Source organism: Taudactylus pleione, unplaced genomic scaffold (assembly GCF_031769625.1).
Source record: "Taudactylus pleione unplaced genomic scaffold, aTauple2 ptg000400l, whole genome shotgun sequence".
NCBI classification, from domain to species: Eukaryota; Metazoa; Chordata; class Amphibia; order Anura; family Myobatrachidae; genus Taudactylus; species Taudactylus pleione.
Genome location: NW_028284802.1, coordinates 4,675,801 through 4,699,872, shown reverse-complemented (window position 1 = coordinate 4,699,872; position 24,072 = coordinate 4,675,801). Strand labels below are relative to the sequence as shown.

The 24,072-nt window shown below is 45.9% G+C and overlaps 1 protein-coding gene across 1 annotated transcript in view; it reads left to right on the top strand.

Moving 5' to 3' along the window:
- LOC148506585 (antigen peptide transporter 2-like) overlaps positions 1-24,072 on the top strand; it is a 44,040-nt gene that overhangs the window by 3,931 nt on the left and 16,037 nt on the right. The window contains exons 2-4 of the mRNA XM_088446550.1: positions 11,546-12,083; positions 14,306-14,420; positions 16,428-16,558. Of these exons, the coding sequence (XP_088302676.1) occupies positions 11,546-12,083; positions 14,306-14,420; positions 16,428-16,558 (784 nt within the window). The remainder of the gene's footprint in view (positions 1-11,545; positions 12,084-14,305; positions 14,421-16,427; positions 16,559-24,072) is intronic.

Below are 24,072 nucleotides of genomic sequence, written 5' to 3'. Positions count from 1 at the left end.
GTAAATAAGACATGCTATCTCTAATATTATTTATATTGCACATGTATGTCTCATAAATTGAGCATATATTGTATTATATCATGTCTTTTGTATTGGATATGTGTCATTTTATGTGTGTTGTTTCTGTAAAATAATCTAGTTTACATTGTACTTACTTAGGCCCTGATTCAGAGCCGCTCGCTATTTGCGGTCGTTCGTTTTCTAAAAAGGGGTGGCTATTCAAATGAACCGTTCGCACTTTGCGGTCTGTTCACGCCTCTAAGTCTGAACGAGCGAGCAAAACTTGCGGTTGTAATTTTGAAAAATACGCCCCCTGGCCGCTCGCACCATACGTCATGTCCGCTATTTATTAGATTAATCGAGTACATCGTACAGCGTATGAACTGCTCGCTATTCTTGTGGTTGGTTTTTTCAACCGCTATTTTGCGAGCAGTTCTGAGTTAAAAATAACCAAGTGACGTGGTCAATGACGCTGCTGGAATAATTATGCACTCCCTTAAAACGCCCGTTTTGACCTTTAAGCACGCCTGCGTTCTGAATTTCACTCCCCGTTTTCAAACATCTTCCCCTGTTACCATCCACATATGCCTCCTTCTGTCACTCAAAGTAGCAGGCATTCGCTATATAGCGAACAAACCATTTTCGGCCGCACTGACTGGTTCGCGCATGCGTATTAAAATCTGTACGCATGCGCAGATGTGCGAACATCGGTCAGAACGAACGAGCGGCCGCTTACGAGCGGCTCTGAATCAGGGCCTTAGTCAGTAAGCTAATCAACAAACAAACCAATAATACCAGTATAGATATAACACAGAGCCTGTGCGCTTTAATAGTGTTACTGTAGGACTGTAGTACATGTATAATTGCATTGTAGGCACAATGATGGATTGCCTGGAGGGTTAGGTTTAGGCACTTAGAGGGGGGGTTAGGGTTAGGCACTGGGGGGGAAGGTTAGGGTTAGGCACCCTAAAGGAGGGTTAGGGTTAGGAGGTTAGAAATAGGTTAGTGAATACTTACCTTCGACGATCGGGATTTCCTCCTCTGCCGGCCTCCTGGTGTCGGGATTCCAGCCGCCGGGCAGGGGTCTAGCGGTAAATCATACCGGTTCCTCCCCATCAGATGTGCAGCAGAGGGAGATGGAAGCTGGGTGTGTCCTAAGGTCACACCAGGCACCTCCCCAGGCAGCAGAGCGCCCGTCCAAATACCCCACAAGCCAGACACAGGCGCCACCGGGGCAGCAACGGTGTGTCACACTCTGGGCCTTGTGTCAGTCAGCTGTGGTATAAAAGGTCAACATTATAAAAGTCGACCTTCAGAAGGTTGACTGGCTCTGAATGTCGACAGTAAAAAGGTCGACATGGTCATTTGGCCGACCGTCATTCTGTAGACATACATTTAGGTCGACGGGGTTAAATGGTCGACGCCGTCAAAAGGTCACCACATGTATTTTTTTGTTATTTCAGCCTAACCCTAAAAATCATAAAAAAAGACCAATGTGTCAACATTTTAGTGTCAACGTGTTACATGTCGACCTTTTGTTCAAACTCCGATAATTCACATCGCCTTGCCATGAGCAGCCTAGCCGGTGTTCAAACTGACTTGCGGAAGTGGAATGTGCCAGCTATCCCATGACTTTCAGTGTATACCAATCAATATAATTTTACAATTTATGTAATAAGGCAAAATATTTATTTTATTGTTTTGAGAAGCCTGTTGTTTTCAATTGCATTAATTTTGCAAAGTATGGATTCATATAACAGACAACAATGCCCCCAAATGATAATATACCACACAATTCTGCCCTTAGGCATTACACACAGCAATGCCCCCAAATGATAATATATCACACATTTCTGCCCTTAGACATTACACACAACAATGCCCCCAAATGATAATATACCACACATTTCTGCCCTTAGACATTACACACAACAATGCCCCCAAATGATAATATATCACACATTTCTGCCCTTAGACATTACACACAACAATGCCCCCAAATTATAATATATCGCACATTTCTGCCCTTAGGCATTACACACAACAATGCCCCAAATGATAATATATCACACATTTCTGCCCTTAGACATTACACACAGCATTGCCCCCAATGATAATATACCACACATTTCTGCCGCGAGTCATGACACACAGGGCCTGACTCAGCAAGGATCGCTATTCTGCTTATACGCACGCAGCGCAGTTGCTAATATCAGCGGGGATATGAAAATGTTTGTATTCACATTGCGATCGCAGCCTAACATAAGGACGCCCACTTCCCCTTACTCACATCCGTATACTTTGGCAACATAGCGAAACAATCGGTAACATTGGAGCCATACTCGCAGTTAAGGCAGGTCGGTATGCAGTCGGGAAGCCGGCGGACCTAATCCCGACAATCGGCTTCCCGACTGTCATATCCCGGCAAGGGTCTAAAGACAGACGTCGATATGCAGACGCCTGTCATTAGACATATGCCGGGAGCCCGACGCCCGGCATCCCGATCGAGGGCGGGATGCCGCGGGGGAGGGGGGTGAGGGTTATGTTTGGGGTTCCCGGGGGGGACTTAGGGCTCCCAGGGGGAATTAGGGCTAGGCATCCCCCCCGGGAGGTTAGGTTTAGGCTAGGGGAAGGGAGAGTTAGCGTTAGGCACCCCAGGGGGGGACTTAGGGTTAGGCGGCAGGGAATTGGGGGTTAGGTTTAGGCACTTATAGGGGGGATTAGGGTTAGGCACTGAGGGGGAAGGTTACGGTTAGGCACCCCTATCGGAGGGTTAGGGTTAGGGGGTAGAAATAGGTTAGTATATACGACGATCGGGATTTCCTCCTCTGCCGGGATGCCGCTGTCGGGATTCCAACCGCCAGGCATGGGTCCGGCGGAAATCATACTGATTCCGGCAGGTCAGACCTCACTCAGGAATTGCTTACTTCAGCGCACGCTATGAGGCCTCAGGCTGCGTATGGTATCACAGTGGCTAATTTATGCCACTGACTGTACGACTGCGGCAGCACCTGCACAATCATGCAACAGAGGCAGAATGTAACCTGTCAGTGCTTTGCTTGCACAGAGAAAACGGTGCCTATTCCCTAATATATGGAGCTGTCTGCGTGTGTGTGGTGCACCCGCCTGCTATGTGTACGCTTACTCTGATAGCGCCATCGTCATCAGCGCACACTTGATCATTCTATAAAAGAGGTGTATTTTTCGTTTCTGTCCAACTCAGTATTGCCCGCAGTTCCATTGACTTGTCCCATCTGAATGCTTTATCTGTGAGACAACAGAGTTACGCCCACTTTCTCGGTTCCGGAGCACGCACAGTAAGAAAACAGCTCTGCTATACTGTAGTACACTCTGGGGTCTATTTACTAAGCAGCGTTAAGGGTCACGAGCTCAGAGGCACAGAAAATCCAAGTACATAACGCTTCTCTATCTGCTTCAGCAAAGAACTGTGCAGCGCTGGGCTCTCAAATGCCTGAGCTCATCCATCTTTCAAAAGGAGCAGCAGATGCTTTGTAACTCTATTCAAAGTAAGGTCTGTTTGGCCCTGAATTGTAGGGATGCAGCACTTTTCTTAGGGTGTCTCTTTGGGTGATACGCGCAGTAAGAATAAAAATACTATTATGTGTAGTGTTTGGCATTTACAGTTTGTAGGTGGCTTGTACTGTCATGTCTGTCTTTAGGTTTTATTTCTCTGTTACTCTAATGCTGGGTACACACTTAGGGCCTGATTCAGACCCGCTCACGAGCGCACAGCACTTTCAAGCGGGTCGATGGTCCCCCACTGTGCATGCGCACGCCGAAGCCGGCTCCGGCATGCGCATGTGCGAGCCCCAGCGAGCGACAGAAGCTCTGTCGCTCCTGAGCTCACTACAAGACAGGGCGGCTGTCGATATTTATTGACAGTTTGCCCCGCTTTGTAGGCGGGCAGGGGGGGTGGCTGTGCAAATGGAGGCGTTCCCGAAGGAACGTCTTCTTTTTGGGGGCGGCCCCACTGGCATCACGAGTTACGTCAGTGGTGAGCTTCCGGCTCTATTAGCTGGGGCTTGCGGCAGACGAGACCCTACAAAAGGGTCTCGTCGCAAGCCCGATGGTCGCGATGGTTGAGACCATCGCGACCATCACCTGGCCGCTTGTAAAAGCTGTGGGTGGTCACCCACAGCTTAGCGAGCGGCCAGGAGGCCGGCTCCAATTAAAAAAAAAAACGCCCTGATTCAGAGCGAGCGCTCTGAAAGAGCGTCCGGGTCTGAATCAGGGCCCTAGACAACAGATCGGACAGGAGACCGATACGCCATCATAGCAGCCGATTGCTAAGCTATACACACTTACCAATTGGCCACTTGATTTGCCTGCAAATGTCGGACGTCCTTGCGGCCATATACGTCCGGTCGCCCGTACACACATGCAGTTGCACTGATATATCTTTCAGATATATCGGCATCGGCTGTGCTGCAGGGCCGACCTGATATGTCTGTGAACACAGCTGCGTTATATCGCTCATCCATAGAATGAACAATAAAGTGTGTACTCAGCTTAACGGCACTCTAATGGGTGTGGTTGCAGATACATGGTAAAGGCAATGCATTTTCTGACGCCATATTTATAAATATATGTTTTGATACACTAGAAATCGTCATCATTGTGCAGAATAATATAATTGTTGTTCCAGTATTGTCGTATCGCCTACTACACTATGTAATAGTAACTGTAAGTTATAGTTATTTATTTTTTGACTGCATAAAGATGGGTGATAATTGGATGGCAGAGGAACGTTTTCTAGAGGGTAGGGCTTAGCATATTGTGATCTATGGTGCTGAGGCAATTTGAGTATGGTCATACATTGTTGCAATATTCATGTGTGTTTTTAATATATGTATGCTACTAAGTATATTACTGCAGTTCAGTGTTATTTTTGTATAATAAATTGTTATTGAGTAACAGCTTTTGGGAATTTTGAGTGTTTATATTAGCGCAGGCACCTTTTCTTCCTATTCGTTCTATGGACAGAGGGCCTGATTCAGACCTGGACGCTAAGTCGTGATCGCTCATTGCCAAAAGGGGCCGAGTATGCAAATTCCGCGATCGCACTGTGTGCCGTAAGGACGCCCTCTATGTCTTAGAGAGCGACCGCAGTGAGAGTACGCTGGTGTATAATCCTTCCTTAACACGTCATCTCCAGGAAGTGTATGATTAATAGGTAACATCGAGAGCCATCGGAGCTGCTCGCAGCCCTTAAGGTAAACCCTACCCTGCCACAAACACTGCGATCACTGCAGGCTGAAATACAACCAGGTGACGTGTACAATGACGCTTCCATGCTAATTATGCACGCCCTTTTAACGCCGTTTTGATGCCCAGACACGCCTGCGTTCGCACCACCACTCCCCCGTTCACAAGCACCTTCCCCTGTTACCACCCACAAACGGCATTCAGGGTAGCGCTCAGTCTTTGCGCTACAAGCACACGATTCCTGATCGCAATGACTGGCTCGTGCATGCGCAGACGGGCAGCAATCGCCCATACCGAGCGATCGCGGCTTAGCGTCCGGGTCTGAATCAGGCCCAGAATCCCTCAGTTGTCAGCTTTGAATATTAGCGCACTTATTCTGCTTCTCTGACAGTAAAGGCACACATCCACTTGTAGATGTGCAAATGACTGCTCGATTACGACATTGTAATCGTGCAGTCGTTTGTCAGTGTTCAAACACTGAACGCTGTGCCTACACTGAACGATCAGTCGTTCAGTGTAGGCACATCAATCATCCCCTATGCTGTACAACCTGACGATATCGTCAAGTTGTACAGCATTTTCGTGCGATGATCGATGTCGGATATGACCAGCGGGCGAGCGCATCGCTGGTCGTTTCCAACAAAAACGTGCACGATTTCTGAGCGATTGCATGATAACGATGTCATTATCGTGCAATCGCTCAGTAATATCGGCTAGTGGATGTGTGCCTTTAGGCTCCTTGACTTCACCAGCTTCTGTAGGACGAATATTATTTGGCTGATGAATTTTTCTGTTGGGAAATGTTATCATTAAAAATCACACATATCATGTCTAATAAACCAGCAGCTTTCACCGAAGCACAGCTATTATGTAGGTTAATGTAGGTTAATGTGCATCAGGGAATGAATTGGAGTTTAGACCCCCACCCCCCACCCTCTCTTCCTCTCCCCGTGCTTGGTGTTCTGCTTCTGTTACTGTCGCTATCATCCCATAAGTATGTGAGGCAGCTTTGACTGATGCTGGCTCTGCACCAGCTGGTGGCTTGTATACAACTTTCAATTTCCCTTCACCTGCTCGTTGTCGGACATTTTATAGACTTGCTAGAAACTTTGAGGAGCAAAATGGCTGATTATAAAAGTCCTATCTCAGGACTGGTGACAGATCTATAACCTGGGCTTAAACCAGTGATGTGTGGTGAGGTCAATGGCTGGTGAGACACACATAAATAAAAACACAGGGCCTGATTCAGCAAGGAACGCATGGATGCTGACGCACGCACCAGTCCGCTGCGGGAATATGATCATGAATGCATACGCACGGCAATTGCAGCACAAGAGGCAGGCGCCCAGAAATACATAATGCCGCCCTCTTTACCCTCCGCTAATGTTTGTACTGATGCGCAAGGCTGAGTAATAATCGGGAACATCGAGTAACGTCGGAGCTGCACGCAGACTAAATGTAGAGAGACTTCCTGCACGCAGAGGGACACCAGGCTGCGTCCATCATCTCAGTGGCTAATTCATGCACGCCCCAGTAACAGCGTTGCAACGCACTGCCACGTCTGCGTTCGCCCGTCCACCCCTCCATCACCACCTAGAAACGGCACTTCCTTTCAATCGCTCTGCTCTGGGTCTGCGTAGCCTCTGCAAATGCAATTTCTGGTTTTCGCACACGCACTGCGATGCATGCGCAGTGCTAAAACATTGTCCGAGTCCGTGCGTTCTCTCACTCGCGTTCCTTGTTGAATCAGGCCCACAGTTTTTATATCAAAACTCTTTAGCATGACAGTGAGTACGATAGGGGAGGGAGTATGACAGGGGAGGCAGAGCCTCCCCTGCCTACCCTGACCGCACATCCTTGGCTTAAACATGGCACTAATAATGGATAATAACTTGGAACCCTTTGAATCGTATGTTCTTAGGGTGGAAATAAATTCTCGGCGATGTGCGACTACAATATCCGGCTGAGCACACCCCTGAAGAATACGGGACACCAACAAGCTCATTTTCTTGGGCACCTCTATAGAACACGAGGTTGGTTACAACCGTCCACACGACATTCCGATGGAACTTTACGCACATTTCCAAGAATTTAATACTTCCCTTACATACCTGCAAAGTTGTGCTGTATGATTGCACACAAAGCAGTGTCTGTAATATTCACTGGTTACTGCAAGATGTATGTTATATTTACTGTATGCAACATGTATCCTTAGTGGTCATGCCCGTGTAATATGTAACCTTAATAGTCTGGTCCGTGTAACATGTAACCTTAGCAGTCAGGTCCAGGGCAGGTGTACATGTGTTACTCCCAACAGCTCCCATCTTACATAGGACCAGATGTATTAAACCTTCAAAAGAGATAAAAGTTGCCCATAGAAACCAAACCGCTTCTGGCTATCATTCAACCTGCACAGCCTACAAAACGGCAGAAAGAAGCCGATTGGTTGCTATGGGCAACTTCTAGACTGTGTCTCTCTTGAAGGTTTATTACAGCTGCCCCATAATTCACTTTATTGTAAATTAAGTACATTTGTTATATACACAAAAAGAAATGCAGGTGCTCAACTCCAAATTAATTGTATATAAAAAATTTTTGCACTGAATAGAGGTTTTTGGCATAATCTTGGCCAAGGTTATGGGCCTACCCACCACATCCGGGTAACCTCTGTAGGGTAGGTCCCTAACATACTAGGGTTCAAATCCAAAGCGCAGGACACCCCCAAACTAGTCCAGCTAAGCCGCCCTAGGGCACCGCTATAATAAGAAAAGTGAAGTGTAAAGGAAATAGTTAAGAGCAGCCGCAGCTGCATATAAGGAATAAAAATAAAAAAGTGAAATACACTACACACTCTAAATATTTGCAGGACTTACTTATATTGTGCCTCTGACTGGTGTGCATATTACAATGCCAGACTCCATGCTCTAAATCAATGTGGTAGGGGTGCTAGTCTGAGTGGAAAGTGTCTCAGGCTTTCTAGGTGTGCAAAGCAATGCACTGATTGGATTCATATAGGAAATGGGCCTCAGACTGCACACCCTGAACATATATATATATATAATTGGAGGTGCTACCACAGCACCTCCAATTCAGGATTCAAGGTGTTCAGGGTGTGCAGTCTGAGCAGAAGATTTATTTACAGTCAGATAATTATTACATATCTGCTTCAGGAGCAAATGCAGGATTTCTAGAGGGGAGTTTCCAAATGCTTCATTTTAGAGCGAGTGTGGCCAGTCCATGAAGAGGGGCATGATTAGCGTGTGTCATAATTCCAGCACATACAGGACCAGCGATCACAGTAAGACATTAGAGCTGCAGTAAGGCCATTCTGCCTGAGCATTGGACAAAAAGCTCATTATTGCCTCTTTCAATAAACCTGCTGGAAACCCCACAGAGGATGCCACAATTGTCTTTCTGAGAAGAATCTCCACATGGCCAACGTTCCGTTCATCTATTATTGAAGGTGTTTTGAATCTTTTAATCACTGAGTGGGTATATTAAGGACAAACTTTTGACCCACAACAGAGACTCCTGAGGAAGCTGAGCTCTCATTGCTCAGCGAAACACGTTGGGTTCGGAATCTTCCTTTCCAGACTCCTGCAATCTGTTGGACCTATATTGGACTCTTTTACCTCCATGTGAAACCCGTGCAACTTTGGGAGACACCTTGTGGTTTGTGCTTTAACACACTAAGGCCCTGATTCAGAGCCGGACGCTCTGACAGAGCGCTAGCTCTGAATCAGGGCCGGCCTTCTTGTTTTTTAGAGCGGCCTCCTGGCCGCTCGCATAGCTGTGGGTGACCACCCACAGCTATAGCGAGCGGCCAGGAAGATGGTCGCGGCCATCGGGCTCGTCGGGCTTGCGACGAGACCCTTGTGGTAGGGTCTCGTTGCCGCAAGCCACAGAGCCAAAATCTCTCCCACTGACATCACTCGTGATGTCAGTGGGGCCATCCCCAAACGAAGGCGTTCACATGGGAACGCCTCCGTTTGGGCAGCCACTCCCCCGGCCCGCCCACCAAAGGGGGCGTGCTGTCACTCAACATCGACAGCACGCCCCCTTTGGTACGAGACCCGGAGCGACGGTTTGCCGTCGCTATCCGGGTCTCGCGCATGCGCACGACGGGGCCGGCTCCGTCATGCGCATGCGCACTGGGCCGCCATCGACCCGCTCGCGAGCGGGTCTGAATCAGACCCTAAATGCCATGTGCTGGATGCCAAAGGACATTTCTGAATATCTATGAGCCTAATTGCCTTGCTGCTAAAATACAGGTTGAGCCTTTCATATCCAAATATTCTGAAATACAGATTATTCCGAAATACAGGATTTTTTTTAGATTTTTTTTTGACTGAGATAGTGAAACCTTTGATTTTTGATGGTTAAATGTATAAAAACTTTATTTAAGGCACACAATTATTAAAATGAAAGTATAAAATGACCTGCAGGCTGTGTGTATAAGGTGTATATAAAACATAAATGCATTCTGGGCCTGATTCAGAGCCGGACGCAATTAGCGCTCGCTCGTCCAGAAAATAGGGGTGGCTATTCAAATGAACCGTTCGCTCTTTGCGGTCTGTTCACGCCTCTAGGTCTGAACGAGCGAACAAAACTTGCGGTCGTTTTTGGGAAAATACGCCCCCTGGCCGCTCGCATCCTACATCATGTCCGCTATTTATTAGATGAATCGAGTACATCGACCAGGGTATGAGCTGCTCGCTATTCTTGTGATTGGTTTTTGCTACCACAATTTTGCGAGCAGTTCTGGCTATAAAACAACCCAGTGACGTGGTCAGTGACGCTGCTGTATTAAATATGCACACCCATAAAACGCCCGTTTTGACCTTTAAGCACGCCTGCGTTCTGATCTCCACTCCCCGTTTTCAAGCCCCTTCCCCTGTTACCACCCACATACGCCTCCTCCTGTCACTCAAATTATCAGGCACTCGCTATTTTGCGAGCACATGAATTTCGACCGCACTGACTGGTTCGCGCATGCGTATAACAATCCGTACACATGCGCAGTTGGGCAAACATCGCTCGGAGCAAACGAGCGGCCGCTTACGAGCGGCTCTGAATCAGGCCCATTGTGTGTAGATTGGGTCCCATTCCCAAGATATCATTATGGTATGCAAATATTCCAAAATACGGAATATTCCGATATCCAAAATACCCCTGGTCCCAAGCAGTTTGGGTATGTGAGACTCACCTGTACACCTTATTTGGGATACAGAGGAGTGAGTCCTAACTCCAACATATACTATTACAGGAACGGATTTTTAATGATGGACTTTTTTATGCTTTGCTGAAGTTATGTGTTTATATATTTACATATCTTTCTAAGTACTTTATGAGATACTTATCAGAGTTCAGATAGTTATCGATAGTGCAGAATTTATTTGAATAATAAATACTGATTTGTAATTTTAAACCGTCCATCATTTAAATTTATTGATATATTTAGCACTGGTCTCCTAATTGTTTTTTACCTATTGTGTTTATTACTGGAATTGACAACCCCTTATACCAGCAGCTTCAGGAGAGCGTGTTAGATCTGTATATTTGCTACTAGTGTTCGCTCACGTAGTATTTGTCTTGGTGTGCCATCTACTGGATTGACATGAGTCAAGATAAGCTGCCTGATTAGTGCTTAATATATAGTTGGATTTTCCTGCAAAGTAGATCTTGAGATATAAATATCTATGTATTTCTACAGTATATGTATACATATATAAACGTTCGCTTTCGTGGTGTGCAATATATTGTATATGTATATATGTATATAGTGATTTTGGACTTGAGCCTGTGCAAATTCCGGTAAAAAACATTTTTGTCTCCATAGTTCATAAACAGTCTCTTTAAGTATATTTGTCCCAAGAAAATTATATACATTTCATAATTTTTGGCTTGAGGAGCCTGCACACTGCATGCTCCGATATATATATACATATATACATATTGGTCTCCTTATGCACTGGATAACAGTATTAATAATTAACTCTATAGATGGTCCATAGCAGTGCACCCCTAACAGTGCATGATTTCCAGATATCCTTATTGGTGTACAGGTGTATTGTCTGACACTTGTGGTGCTAATTATTTCATTTGTGATACTGAGGAGAATATGCAGCACTAGTAAAATTGTATTATACAGTATTTCTATTGTGGTCTTGGTGTGGCCTGGGAAGGGGCTGGGTTTGAACCAGGCAACCGGCAACCCCCCCTGCGTTTGCCTATGTGTCTTATGCATTGCCTATCTACTGTTACTTATAGCATTATAATAATGTATTGGCCATTCACACATCTGTGTTCTGTTTTGCAGGATTCCCAGAAGCCTCTGCTGTGCTCTCCCCCCTCCACAATGGCCTCATTATGTTTCCCACTCACTGTCTTCTTGCTGGACTCATCACTAAGTTATATAGCAGCCTGTCTTGTATACAGATATTACCCAATATATTTCCTGGTCACCGTGTGGCTGGTGTACCTCATTAAAGCCCCCGTGCTTGGCGCAATAGCTCTTAAACTGCCCTGTCCACGGTGGACGCCATCTGCTCTTCTCTACGCTCTGACCCTATGCCTGGTGCCACCTCTGTACCAGACCCTCAGGTTCCTCCTCACCTCTCAGGCTCCGGAGTTACACTCAGGTCTGTCCCACAACCTGCTCTATCACCTGCCCCTGTCCCTCTCATGTCTGGTCTGGGATCTGGCGTCACCTCTCATTATCCCGAGAGAGACCCCATCCCGAGATGACAATGGGAATCAGAGCGACAGAAATAATTTCATCAGGCTCCTAAAATATTCCAAAGCGGACTGGCTGCCCCTGAGCCTGGCTTTCACTTTCCTGACGCTGGCACTATCATGTGAGTCATGCACAACTCTCCTTAAGTGTTATTATGTTTAATTAAATGTGTTATTCTTGTTGACGGATATTTAAGTCTATTTATTCTGGCTGCTGTGTTACACTTTTTTCTATTTCCATAAGAGTCGTACAATGCAACTCAAACGCAAGTCTGTCGCAAACCAATTTCGGGGCGTGTCTCTGCCAGAAAAACTGTCTCCGATTTCTCCCTTCCATTGGCCATTCTGTTGGACCAAAGAGTTACTCGGCAGTCCGATAATAGTCAACTGATCTGCGCCTGAGCTGCGTCTTTATACGAAGTCGTTTGGATTTGCAAAGCCGCTGGTGTGCGTCTCGGTACAAATCCCGGCGACTGCGACATTTGCATAATTTCGCACAGCGCCGGCTTACAAATTTGCAAATGCTGCGGCGTCATTAGCGTCCATCTCTGTATCAGGCCCAGTGACCACATACAAGGGGAGATGTATCAAGCCTTGGAGAGACATAAAGTGGAGAAGTTGAGCAAAGTAACCAATCAGCAGTTAGAAGCTGATTGGTTGCTTTGCTCAACTTCTCCTCGTTATTTCTCTCCAAGGCTTGACACATCTCCCCCTGTAATTGCTGCGAATGCCCAACACACAACCGTCCCATGTCCATCTCAATAGATGGTCTTCTGAAAACCATATTACTTCTACTAGGAGTCCATGTCTGGAAACAAATAGGTAACGGCTTTCCCCTGGCCGGAGTTCAGTATCTGTAGTGTGACAGAGTTATTAGCATTATTGGGATGGCGATACAGCTTTCTGAACTCCTCCACGGAATGGGATTGAGATTCCGGAGGCTGTGTAGCCACCGGTTCAAATTCCGACAGCAGATGCCCGCGTGAAGGAAATCCCGACTGCTAAGGTAAGTAAGATAACCCTTCCCTCTCCCCCCCCTAACCTTCCCTTAGGGGTGCCTAACCATAACCTCCCCCATTAGTGCCTAAACTTACCCCCCCTCCCCGCACCCTAAACCTAACCCTCCCGGGGGGCTTCCTAACCCTAACCTCCCTCCCAAATGCCTAAACCTAACCCCCCTCCTTCCCCTAGCCTAACCCTCCCGGGGGGGGGGGGTGCCTAACCCTAAGTTCCCCTGGGGGTTCCCTAAACCTAACCTCCCCCTCCCCATCCCAGGCTACGTGGATACTAACCTCCGGCGTCGGGATTAACATAGGCGTCGGTATTTCGGGTTCCGGCGTCGGAATTAACATAGGCGTCCGTCTCATAACTACATCCCCTCCTCCACCTCTGATTGTGTGATATGTTTCTAAGCCATGCATTACACATATGAAGATCAGATGCAGGACACTGGAGCTCCACAGGGACCAGACAAAACCTCCTTCTGGACAGGTGTCAGTGCCAGTGGAAGATATATAGCAACCTGGCCCTGAAAAATGAGTCTGGAAGCAGGAGCTGCAGATAAAAGATACCCTTATATATGTTATCTATGTTGTCTACATCATTTCGATGTAACCGAGGTACAAATACCGATATCACTTTAAAGGAATACCTCAAAGAAAAAATATAAGCTACATTGTAAAGAGAATATTTTTTGTCTATATATATATATATATATATATATATATATATATATATATATATATATATATATCTATCTATAGAGGTTGTGAAAATTTTTTACTCCTTCATGAGAATTTTATTTAATTAATTTTTTTATTGTACTACACATTGTTGCTATCATCCATTGTTTTTTCACATATTTGTGAAATCGTCTGTATTTCTTTGGAGAGCAATAACACCCAGCGATGAGGACAAAAACTTCCCAGTGATCAACTTTTTTCCTGATAAGTATACCTTGTTTTTATCACTCACGTTGCTTTGCTAGATGTCGCCATCTTCCTCACCAACCACCATTTTTCAATAGTCACTTTGGATCTTTTTGGGATAGATCCCGAGGTTAAGAGGCAGCTTTTGTCCACATTTTGAGAAGCGACACTATCTTTTCCTTAAATTCCAGTCTATTGTCACAAAACCGTCCAATGCCTATCACAATAGATGGTCTTCTGAAAACCATATGCCTTCTACTAGGAGTCCATGGCAGGAAACAAATAGGTAACGGCTTTCCCCTGGCCGGAGATCGGTATCTGTAGTGTGGGCCAGTATGTGCTAAGACAATGTATAAGCTATAATGGGAGCTATGGAAAGAACACCTAACAACCTGACATGTTATTATCCTCTACAGTTGAAATGATGATTCCTTACTACATGGGGCGAGTGATTGACATCTTGTCCACCAATTACAAGGAGACAGAATTCTTGCTCGCTATATTGTTTATGACCACGTTCTCTGTCACAAGGTCAGTAACACCTGCGTGTATGTGGTGATTGTATGCTGCATGTCAGGGACAGGTGTATACACACAGGAAATTACTCTATCGCACTTCTGTTTAATGTACTGACCATTTTAAGATTTATATGAAAGTTATTATCTATCATCACTGCCTCACAATACTGAGGTCTTGTGTTCGATTCCAACAATGGCTCTAACTATGGGCCTGATTCAGCAAGGAACGCAAATGAGAGAACGCATGCACCCAGCCACTGCGAGTATATGCTAATCTCTGCATACGCACGGAGACCGCAACACAAGAAGCAGGCACCCAGCAAAACATAAAGCCGCCCACCTTTGCCGTGATTGACAGCGTAAACATCGGGAAACATCGAGTGCCACTGAAGCTGCGTAAAAGCTAAGGGTAGACCTGACCCTGCCGCAGGACTTGAGGGATTCCTGAACGCAGGAAGGCGCCGCTGAGACTAATTAATGCACGCCCCCGTGACGGCGTGTGAATGCACAGGCACGCATGCATTCGGCCGACCACCCCCCAGTCACCACCCACGAACGGCATTCCTGTCAATCAACATCATAGGCCTCTGCGGGTTCCCTTCGTACTCTGGGCCTGATTCAGACCCGCTCGCGAGCGCTGAGCGCTCGCAAGCGGGTCGATGTTGGGCAAGTGCGCATGCGCACGACGGAGGCTGCTCCGTCGTGCGCATGCGCGAGTCCCGGATAGCGACGGCCAAGCCGTCGCTCCAGGTCTCGCACCAAAGGGGGTGTGCTGTTGATGGTGAGTGACAGCACGCCCCCTTTGGTGGGCGGGCCGGGGGTGTGGCTACCCAGACGGAGGCATTCCCATGGGAACGCCTACCGTCTGGGGCCGGCCCCACTGACATCACTCTGATAGAGCCAAAAGCACTCCAGGGCTTGCGGCCACGAGACCCTACCGAAAGCCCTTGACCATCGCGACCATCATCATGGACGCTCGCATAAGCTATGGGTGGTAACCCACAGCGATGCAAGCGTCCAAGAGGCTGCCACAAAAAGAAGTAAAAACGCCCTGATTCAGAGCGGGCGCTCGTTCAGAGCGTCCGGCTCTGAATCAGGCCCTCTGAGAGAGCCCTTACCGTACTCAGCAAACTGTTCGCTCACGGGCAATGCGGTGCATACGCATGCACAGATCGCAACCATCGGGTCGCAGCGTGCGTTCTCTCTCTTGCGTTCCTTGCTGAATCAGGCCCAATGTGGAGGTTGAATATTCTCCCCGTGCTTGCGTGGGTGTCATGCGGTTATTAGCCCTTGTCTGTATGTGTGTACACGTGGTAGGGAATATAGGGCCTAATTCAGTAGTGATCGCAAATGCAACTACGTATGCAGAGCAAGGGATCGTTAGCCATCGCGCATGCGAATAAGCCGCACCGTGCATTTGCTGCGATCGCTGCTGAAGCAGGCCCATAGAGTGTAAGCTTCACTGGTGCAGGGATTGATGTGAATGGTCAAAACATTCTCTGTAAAGCTCTGCAGAATATGTGCTCTCTATATAAATAACTGGTAATAAATAATAAATATATACAAGATACAACACAAAAATAACTAAATGAAACACTGTAAATAAAAGCTCAAAATAATACAGTATATATGTATAATAGGCTGTAACAACAACAGCAATTCTGTGAACATAATAAGGTGCATATGTCGCTTACAGTGGAGGTAGCGATTGTGTGAGAACACCGTCTGTCTGTCCCCTATGAGCTGGTAATATCACTGAGGCATGAGGCATCTTATGTAATATTTTCTGCAACAGATACACACATTTCCTATGCTGGGCATGAGGATCTTTTGCTCTACATTAAAGACTGTGCCATATGCAAACACATACTTTTCATGTGATTATAATGGAGGCGTTTGATGGACAGAGGCGTGAGGCATGGACATTGCACCATTACTAGCGGCCAGGGCAGCGTTACCTATAAATATGATTCAGCAATATGTACAGGTCTAATATTGACGCATCTGTCTCTCTGTACAGCTCTCTCTCCGCAGGCTGCCGAGGGGGGTGCTTCGTGTTCTCCATGTCTCGTCTAACTCAACGTTTGCGACTCCATCTCTTTAATGCTCTCATTAAACAGGATATTGGATTCTTCGAAACTACTAAAACAGGTACCGGGCTGTCCTACAATTAGTGTATGATTTAGGGGTCTATTTACTAATCTGCGGTGATAAATATGATTTCTTATCGCCATTTTGAAACTTTCTCCACTTGCATGGGGAAGCTTTCACTGAGCAGGGGGTTATTATATATGGAGAGGGGCTTATCTCTATTAATAGGGTTTATCTCCATTTAATGAATATATTAAAAAAAATTGTTAAAAGAACATGTTAACAAAATCTATTGCAGCATACAAGAAAGCTGATCACAGGGCAGTATGCCAAGTCAGTTCAGTGATAGACTTGCACACAGATATGGTAACATGAACTTCATAGGCTACAAAGTATTGGTTCCCACCATAGACTTCAATGGAGCTTTCCCACCATTGACGTCTATAGGGGAAAGTCTGACAGGCAGCTTGACTGCTTAGAGCCAATCAGCGACAAGCTCCTACGGAGACGCCTGCTCATTGGCTGGTGGCTCCTGTAATGACAGGAGTCATGTGGGTCCCTGTCATTCGCGCGGAGGAAGGGTATGTGTAAACACATACCCTTCCACCTGTCTGTTCTGGAATCGGGTATTCGTTTTTCTGTTTTTAGCCCTGTGGATGCCTACATGGATCGAAGAGGACATGATCTAATCTAGGAATAGGTAAGTATGGATTTTTTTTTACAGGTGTCGTCGATTCTACTGGAGAAGGGAAACCTGATTGGCTACAGGGATCATAGGTCAGTATACGTGAATGTGAGCGTGAACGTGAGTGTGCATGTATGCTTATATATATGTATGTATATACATACACAGTGCATCCGGAAAGTATTCACAACGCGTCACTTTTTCCATATTTTGTTATGTTACAGCCTTATTTCAGAATGCAATAAATTCATTTTTGTCCTCAAAATTTTACATACAATACCCCATAATGAAAACGTGTAAACAGTTTTTTTGAGATTTCTGCAAATTTAATAAAAAAAAAACCCACTAAGGAATCACATGTACATAAGTATTCATGGCCTTTGCCATGAAGCTCAAAATTGAGCTCGGGTGACACCTGTTTCCACTGATCATCCTTGAGATGTCATACAGCTTAATTGGAGTCCACCTGTGGTAAATTCAGTTGATTGGACATGATTTTGAAAGGCATACACCTGTCTATATAAGATCCCACACTTGGCAGTGCATGTCAGAGCACAAACCAAGCATGAAGTCCAAGGAATTGTCTGTAGACCTCCGAGACAGGATTGTCTCGAGGCACAAATCTGGGGAATGGTACAAAAAATATCTGCTGCTTTGAAGGTCCCAATGAGCACAGTGGCCTCCATCATCCGTAATTGAAAGAAGTTCGGAACCACCAGGACTCTTCCTAGAGTTGGATGTAAGTCTAAACTGAGCCATTGGGGGAGAAGGGCCCTAGTCAGGGAGGTGACCAAGAACCCGATGGTCACTCTGTCAGAGCTACAACATTCCTCTGTGGAGAGACGAGAACATTCCAGAAGAACAACCATCTCTGCAGCAATCCACCAATCAGGCCTGTATGGTAGAGTGGCCAGAAAGAAGCCTCTCCTTAGTAAAAAGCACATGGCAGCCCGCCTGGAGTTTGCCAAAATGCACCTGAAGGACTCTCAGACCATGAGAGACAAAGATTGAAGTCTTTGGCGTGAATGCCAGGCGTTCTGATTGGAGGAAACCAGGCACCGCTCATCACCAGGCCAATACCATCTCTACAGTGAAGCATGGTGGTGGCAGCATCATGCTGTGGGGATTTTTTTCAGCGGCAGGAATTGTGAGACTAGTCAAGATAGAGGGAAAGATGAATGCAGCAATGTACAGAGACATCCTGGATGAAAACCTGCTCCAGAGCGCTCTTGACCTCAGACTGGGGAGATGGTTCATCTTTCAGCAGGACAACGATCCTAAGCATACAGCCAAGATATCAAAGGAGTGGCTTCAGGACAACTCTGTGAATGTCCTTGAGTGGCCCAGCCAGAGCCCAGACTTGAATCCGATTGAACATCTCTGGAGAGATCTGAAAATGGCTGTACACCGACGCATCCCATCCAACCTGATGGAGCTTGAGAGGTGCTGCAAAGAGGTATGGGCGAAACTGCCCAAAGATAGGTGTGGCAAGCTTGTGGCATCATATTCAAAAAGATTTTAGGCTGTAATTGCTGCCAAAAGTGCATCAACAAAGTATTGAGCAAAGGCTGTGAATACTTATGTACATGTGATCTCTTAGGTTTTTTTTTAATTACATTTCAAAAATCTCAAAAAAGCTCTTTGCACATTGTCATTATGGGGTATTGTGTGTAGAATTTTGAGTAGAAAAATGAATAAGGCTGTAACATAACAAAATGTGGAAAAAGTGACGCGCTGTGAATACTTTCCGGACGCACTATATATATATATCAACCTGCGGATGGCACTCAAAAAGACTTAGGGGTCAATCCAGTTAGGTTTCACACCTAACTGGATTGACCCCTAAGTCTTTTTGAGTGAATGCGGGGTGCGAGTTGCTGTTTTCACTTCGAATTCACATAGCAAATTAATTTTGCAATCCAATCAGACTGAACTCAGTCAGACTATGGCCCTCATTCAGAGCCACTCGCTAGCGGCAGTACGCTCGTTCCGAGCGATGTTCACACATCTGCGCATGTGTACGGTTTTTAGTACGCATGCGCGAACCAGTCAGTGCGGCCGAAAATCATTTGTACGCAATATAGCGAGTGCCTGCTATTTTGAGTGACAGAATGAGGCGTATGTGGGTGGTAACAGGGGAAGGTGCTTGAAAACGGGGAGTGGAGATCCGATCGCAGGCGTGCTTACAGGTCAAAACGGGCGTTTTATGGGTGTGCATAATTAATACAGCAGCGTCAATGACCACGTCACTTGTTTTTTTTAAACTCAGAACTGCTCGCAAAATAGCGGTTGAAAAAACCAACCACAAGAATAGCGAGCAGTTCATATCCTGTTCGATGTACTCGATTAATCTAATAAATAGTGGACATGACGTATGGTGCGAGCGGCCAGGGGGCGTTTTTATCAAATAAACGAGCGTATGTTTTGCTCGCTCGTTCAGACTTAGAGGTGTGAACAGACTGCAATGTGCGAACGGATCATTTGCATAGCCGCCCCTTGTTTTTGAACGAACGAACGCAAATAGCGAACGGCTCTGAATGAGGGCCTAAATTCGCAGCTTTACACTCGCACCTCCCTGAGGGTGGCAGATGGAAAGGAAAATCTATATTTTAAGGTTAAAATGTCGGGACACTGTGCTGAACCCCTTGGACCCCCCTACCCCCACCCCAGTGACTAATTAGGCATTTGGAAGTTTCCAATTAGCTTAATTAGTCCAATAATTACATGTCATTTTTTTGGATAAAAAAAATCCTCAAATTACCTCGAAATCAACTTTTTTTGTTATTTTAGGCACCCCAAATTTAATTACAATAATTTTTTTAGTTTAAAAATATTTTTTTTTTACATTTTTTTTACATTTTTCAAGGTGTCCTCAAAGTACCCCAAAATCTACCTTTTTTCCTACTTATTTTTTTTGCATTTTTCATTTCATTTGTTGGGATTAAACGAAAGTTTTTTTTTTTAATCATTTTCTTGAATTATTTAAAAAAAAAACCACAAATCAGCCATTTGACACCATTTCAAAACCTACTGTAACTTCCTAATGGCCACAAACAGCCTTTTATACGGTCCCAGGGCCGGATTAAGGGGGGGGCAACAGGGGCGGTCGTCCCTGGGCCCCCACACACGGAGGGGCCCCCACTAGCAGCAGTGCACTGTCTGCGCCCGCCGCTAGTGTCCCCTCCGCTAGTGTAGTGTAGACTGCGCAGTGAGCGCGGCCACACTACACAGCGACATACACACAGCCGCCGGCTGTGTAAATTTACCCCTAAGTCTCTATGGGGGGAATTCAATTCAACACAATGTTGAATAGCCACGGGTGGGAGCTCCCGCAGCTATTCAAAAATTCTCGCTGTTTGGGAACGCTAAGGATTTCTTCTCGCACCCCCTGGGGATGCGAGGAGAAATCCTACGAAAGTGCCGGGCACGCAGCTATTTTTCTGCTTAGTGCGGTGCTGACAGCCGTGTGCCCGGCACTTTGGTCAGAGAATGCCGGTTAACGCGCCTTAACACCCTTGTTATGGCGCGATAGGCGTGATAACAGACATTCTCCGACCACACAGCGCGGTGAATTGAATAGCTGCGGGGGCTCCCTCCCGCGGCTATTCAACAGCGCGTTGAATTGAATTCCCCCCTTTGAGTGCCATCCAGAGGTAGAAGTTTGCATATTAATTGTGGAAAGGCAATATTACATATAACAATCTGGAGCCAACTTAATACTTCATATAAGCAATGTATAACATTGGTATCTCATAGCATTTTGCTTTGATATCTATAGTGATATATATATGAGTATCCGGAAAGGAATCGTGTTAAGCTGTCATCTTATCTCTTAAATAAGGGACACATATGGCTTATACATGTACTAGTCATGGCTGATATAGAACAGGTAAGATCACTTGTGTAAATATCCATCTCTCTTACCTGTGAAATCCCATGTCACTGTATCTCACCTGTGTAAGTCCTCATCTCGCTATCTCACCTGTGTAAGTCCCCATCTCTCTATCTCACCTGTGTAAGTCCCCATCTCTCTAGCTCACCTGTGTAAGTTTGCATTTCTCATCTCTCCTGTGTAAGTCCCCATCTCTCTATCTCTCCTTTGTAAGTCCCCATCTTTCTCTCTCACCTGTGTAAGTTCCCATCTCTCTATCCCACCTGTGTAAGTCTCCATCCCTCTATCTCATCTGTGTAAGTCCTCATCTCTCTATCTCTCCTGTGGAAGTCCTCATCTCTCTATCTCTCCTGTGTAAGTCCCCATCTCCCTATCTCACCTGTGTAAGTCCCCATCTCTCTATCTCACCTGTGTAAGTTCCCATCTCTCTTTCTCACCTGTGTAAGTCCCCATCTCTCTATATCACCTGTGTAAGTCCCCATCTCTCTATCTCACCTGTGTAAGTCCCCATCTCTCTATGTCACCTGTGTAAGTCCCCATCTCTCTATGTCACCTGTGTAAGTCCCCATCTCTCTATGTCACCTGTGTAAGTCCCCATCTCTCTGTGTCACCTGTGTAAGTCCCCATCTCTCTATGTCACCTGTGTAAGTCCCCATCTCTCTATCTCACCTGTGTAAGTCCGCATCTCTATCTCACCTGTGTAAGTATGCATCTCTCTATCTCACCTGTGTAAGTCCGCATCTCTCTATCTCACCTGTGTAAGTCCGCATCTCTCTATCTCACCTGTGTAAGTCCGCATCACTGTATCTTACCTGTGTAAGTCCCCATCTCTCTATCTCACCTGTGTAAGTCCCCATCTCTCTATCTCACCTGTGTAAGTCCCCATCTCTCTATGTCACCTGTGTAAGTCCCCATCTCTCTATCTCACCTGTGTAAGTCCGCATCTCTATCTCACCTGTGTAAGTATGCATCTCTCTATCTCACCTGTGTAAGTCCGCATCTCTCTATCTCACCTGTGTAAGTCCCCATCTCTCTATCCCACCTGTGTAAGTCCGCATCTCTCTATCTCACCTGTGTAAGTCCCCATCTCTCTATCTCACCTGTGTAAGTCCCCATCTCTCTATCTCACCTGTGTAAGTCCCCATCTCTCTATCTCACCTGTGTAAGTTCCCATCTCTCTATCTCTCCTGTATAAGTGCACATCTCTCTCTCTCTCCTGTGTAAGTGCACATCTCTCTCTCACCTGTGTAAGTCCCCATCTCTCTCTCTCACCTGTGTAAGTCCCCATCTCTCTATCTCACCTGTGTAAGTCCGCATCTCTCTATCTCACCTGTGTAAGTCCCCATCTCTCTATCTCACCTGTGTAAGTTCCCATCTCTCTATCTCTCCTGTGTAAGTGCACATCTCTCTCTCACCTGTGTAAGTCCCCATCTCTCTCTCTCACCTGTGTAAGTTCCCATCTCTCTATCCCACCTGTGTAAGTCTCCATCCCTCTCTCTCATCTGTGTAAGTCCCCATCTCTCTATCTCCCTGTGTAAGTCCCCATCTCCCTATCTCATCTGTGTAAGTCCCCATCCCTCTATCTCATCTGTGTAAGTCCTCATCTCTCTATCTCACCTGTGTAAGTTCCCATCTCTCTATCTCACCTGTGTAAGTTCCCATCTCTCTATCTCTCCTGTGCAAGTGCACATCTCTCTCTTTCACCTGTGTAAGTCCCCATCTCCCTCTCTCACCTGTGTAAGCCCCCATCTCCCTATCTCACCTGTGTAAGTCCCCATCTCTCTATCTCACCTGTGTAAGTCCCCATCTCTCTATCTCACCTGTGTAAGTGCACATCTCTCTCTCACCTGTGTATGTTCCCATCTCTCTATCTCACCTGTGTAAGTCCCCATCTCCCTATCTCACCTGTGTAAGTCTCCATCCCTCTATCTCATCTGTGTAAGTCCCCATCTCTCTATGTCACCTGTGTAAGTCCCCATCTCTCTATGTCACCTGTGTAAGTGCACATCTCTCTCTCTCACCTGTGTAAGTGCACATCTCTCTTGGGTCTATTTACTAAGCAGTGCTAGGAGACAGAGTGAAAAGTGATAAGGTGCCAGCCAATCAGCTCCCAACTGTAAAAAAGAGAGATCCTAAGTGCCATATGTTAGTACATAAGCATTCAAAATAATGTACCAAACAAAGCTGGCTTTTAATAAATTTATAGAAGGAGCAGATAAGCATGTAGATTTGCCACAATTATAGAACTTAGTACATATAAGTTCCACAAAAATTCTCAGTACAGCAGATATGTTCGCCCTACATAGAATTAATACTTATTCTATCATTTTCTGTTCATGTGTTGTCTCAGGTCTGTGTAGTGCAGTTCTCTAGGACCTTTTAAAGATACCCGAATAAAAGTTATATTTTATATTTGTACTTTAGATATTTACTAAGAGTGCCCCAGCAACTAGCCTTTCTTTTTCTCTCTCTTTTTGTGTATCTGATTGTGCATATAGGCTATGGGAGCACCACCAACGCTTTAAAATAATTTATTATAATTCAATAATTTACAATTTGGTTGGTTATAATATTATTGATAGGTTCTGTGCAGAACTCTTCTTTCTCTCTCACCTGTGTAAGTCCCCATCTCTCTGTCACCTGTGTAAGTCCCCATCTCTTTATCTCACCTGTGTAAGTCCCCATCTCTCTATGTCACCTGTGTAAGTTCCCATCTCTCTATGTCACCTGTGTAAGTCCCCATCTCCCTATGTCACCTGTGTAAGTCCCCATCTCTCTATCTCACCTGTGTAAGTGCACATCTCTCTCTCTCTCCTGTGTAAGTGCACATCTCTCTCTCACCTGTGTAAGTCCCCTTCTTTCTCTCTCACCTGTGTAAGTCCCCATCTCTCTCTCTCACCTGTGTAAGTCCCCATCTCTCTATCTCACATGTGTAAGTACCCATCTCTCTATATCACCTGTGTAAGTCCCCATCTCCCTATGTCACCTGTGTAAGTG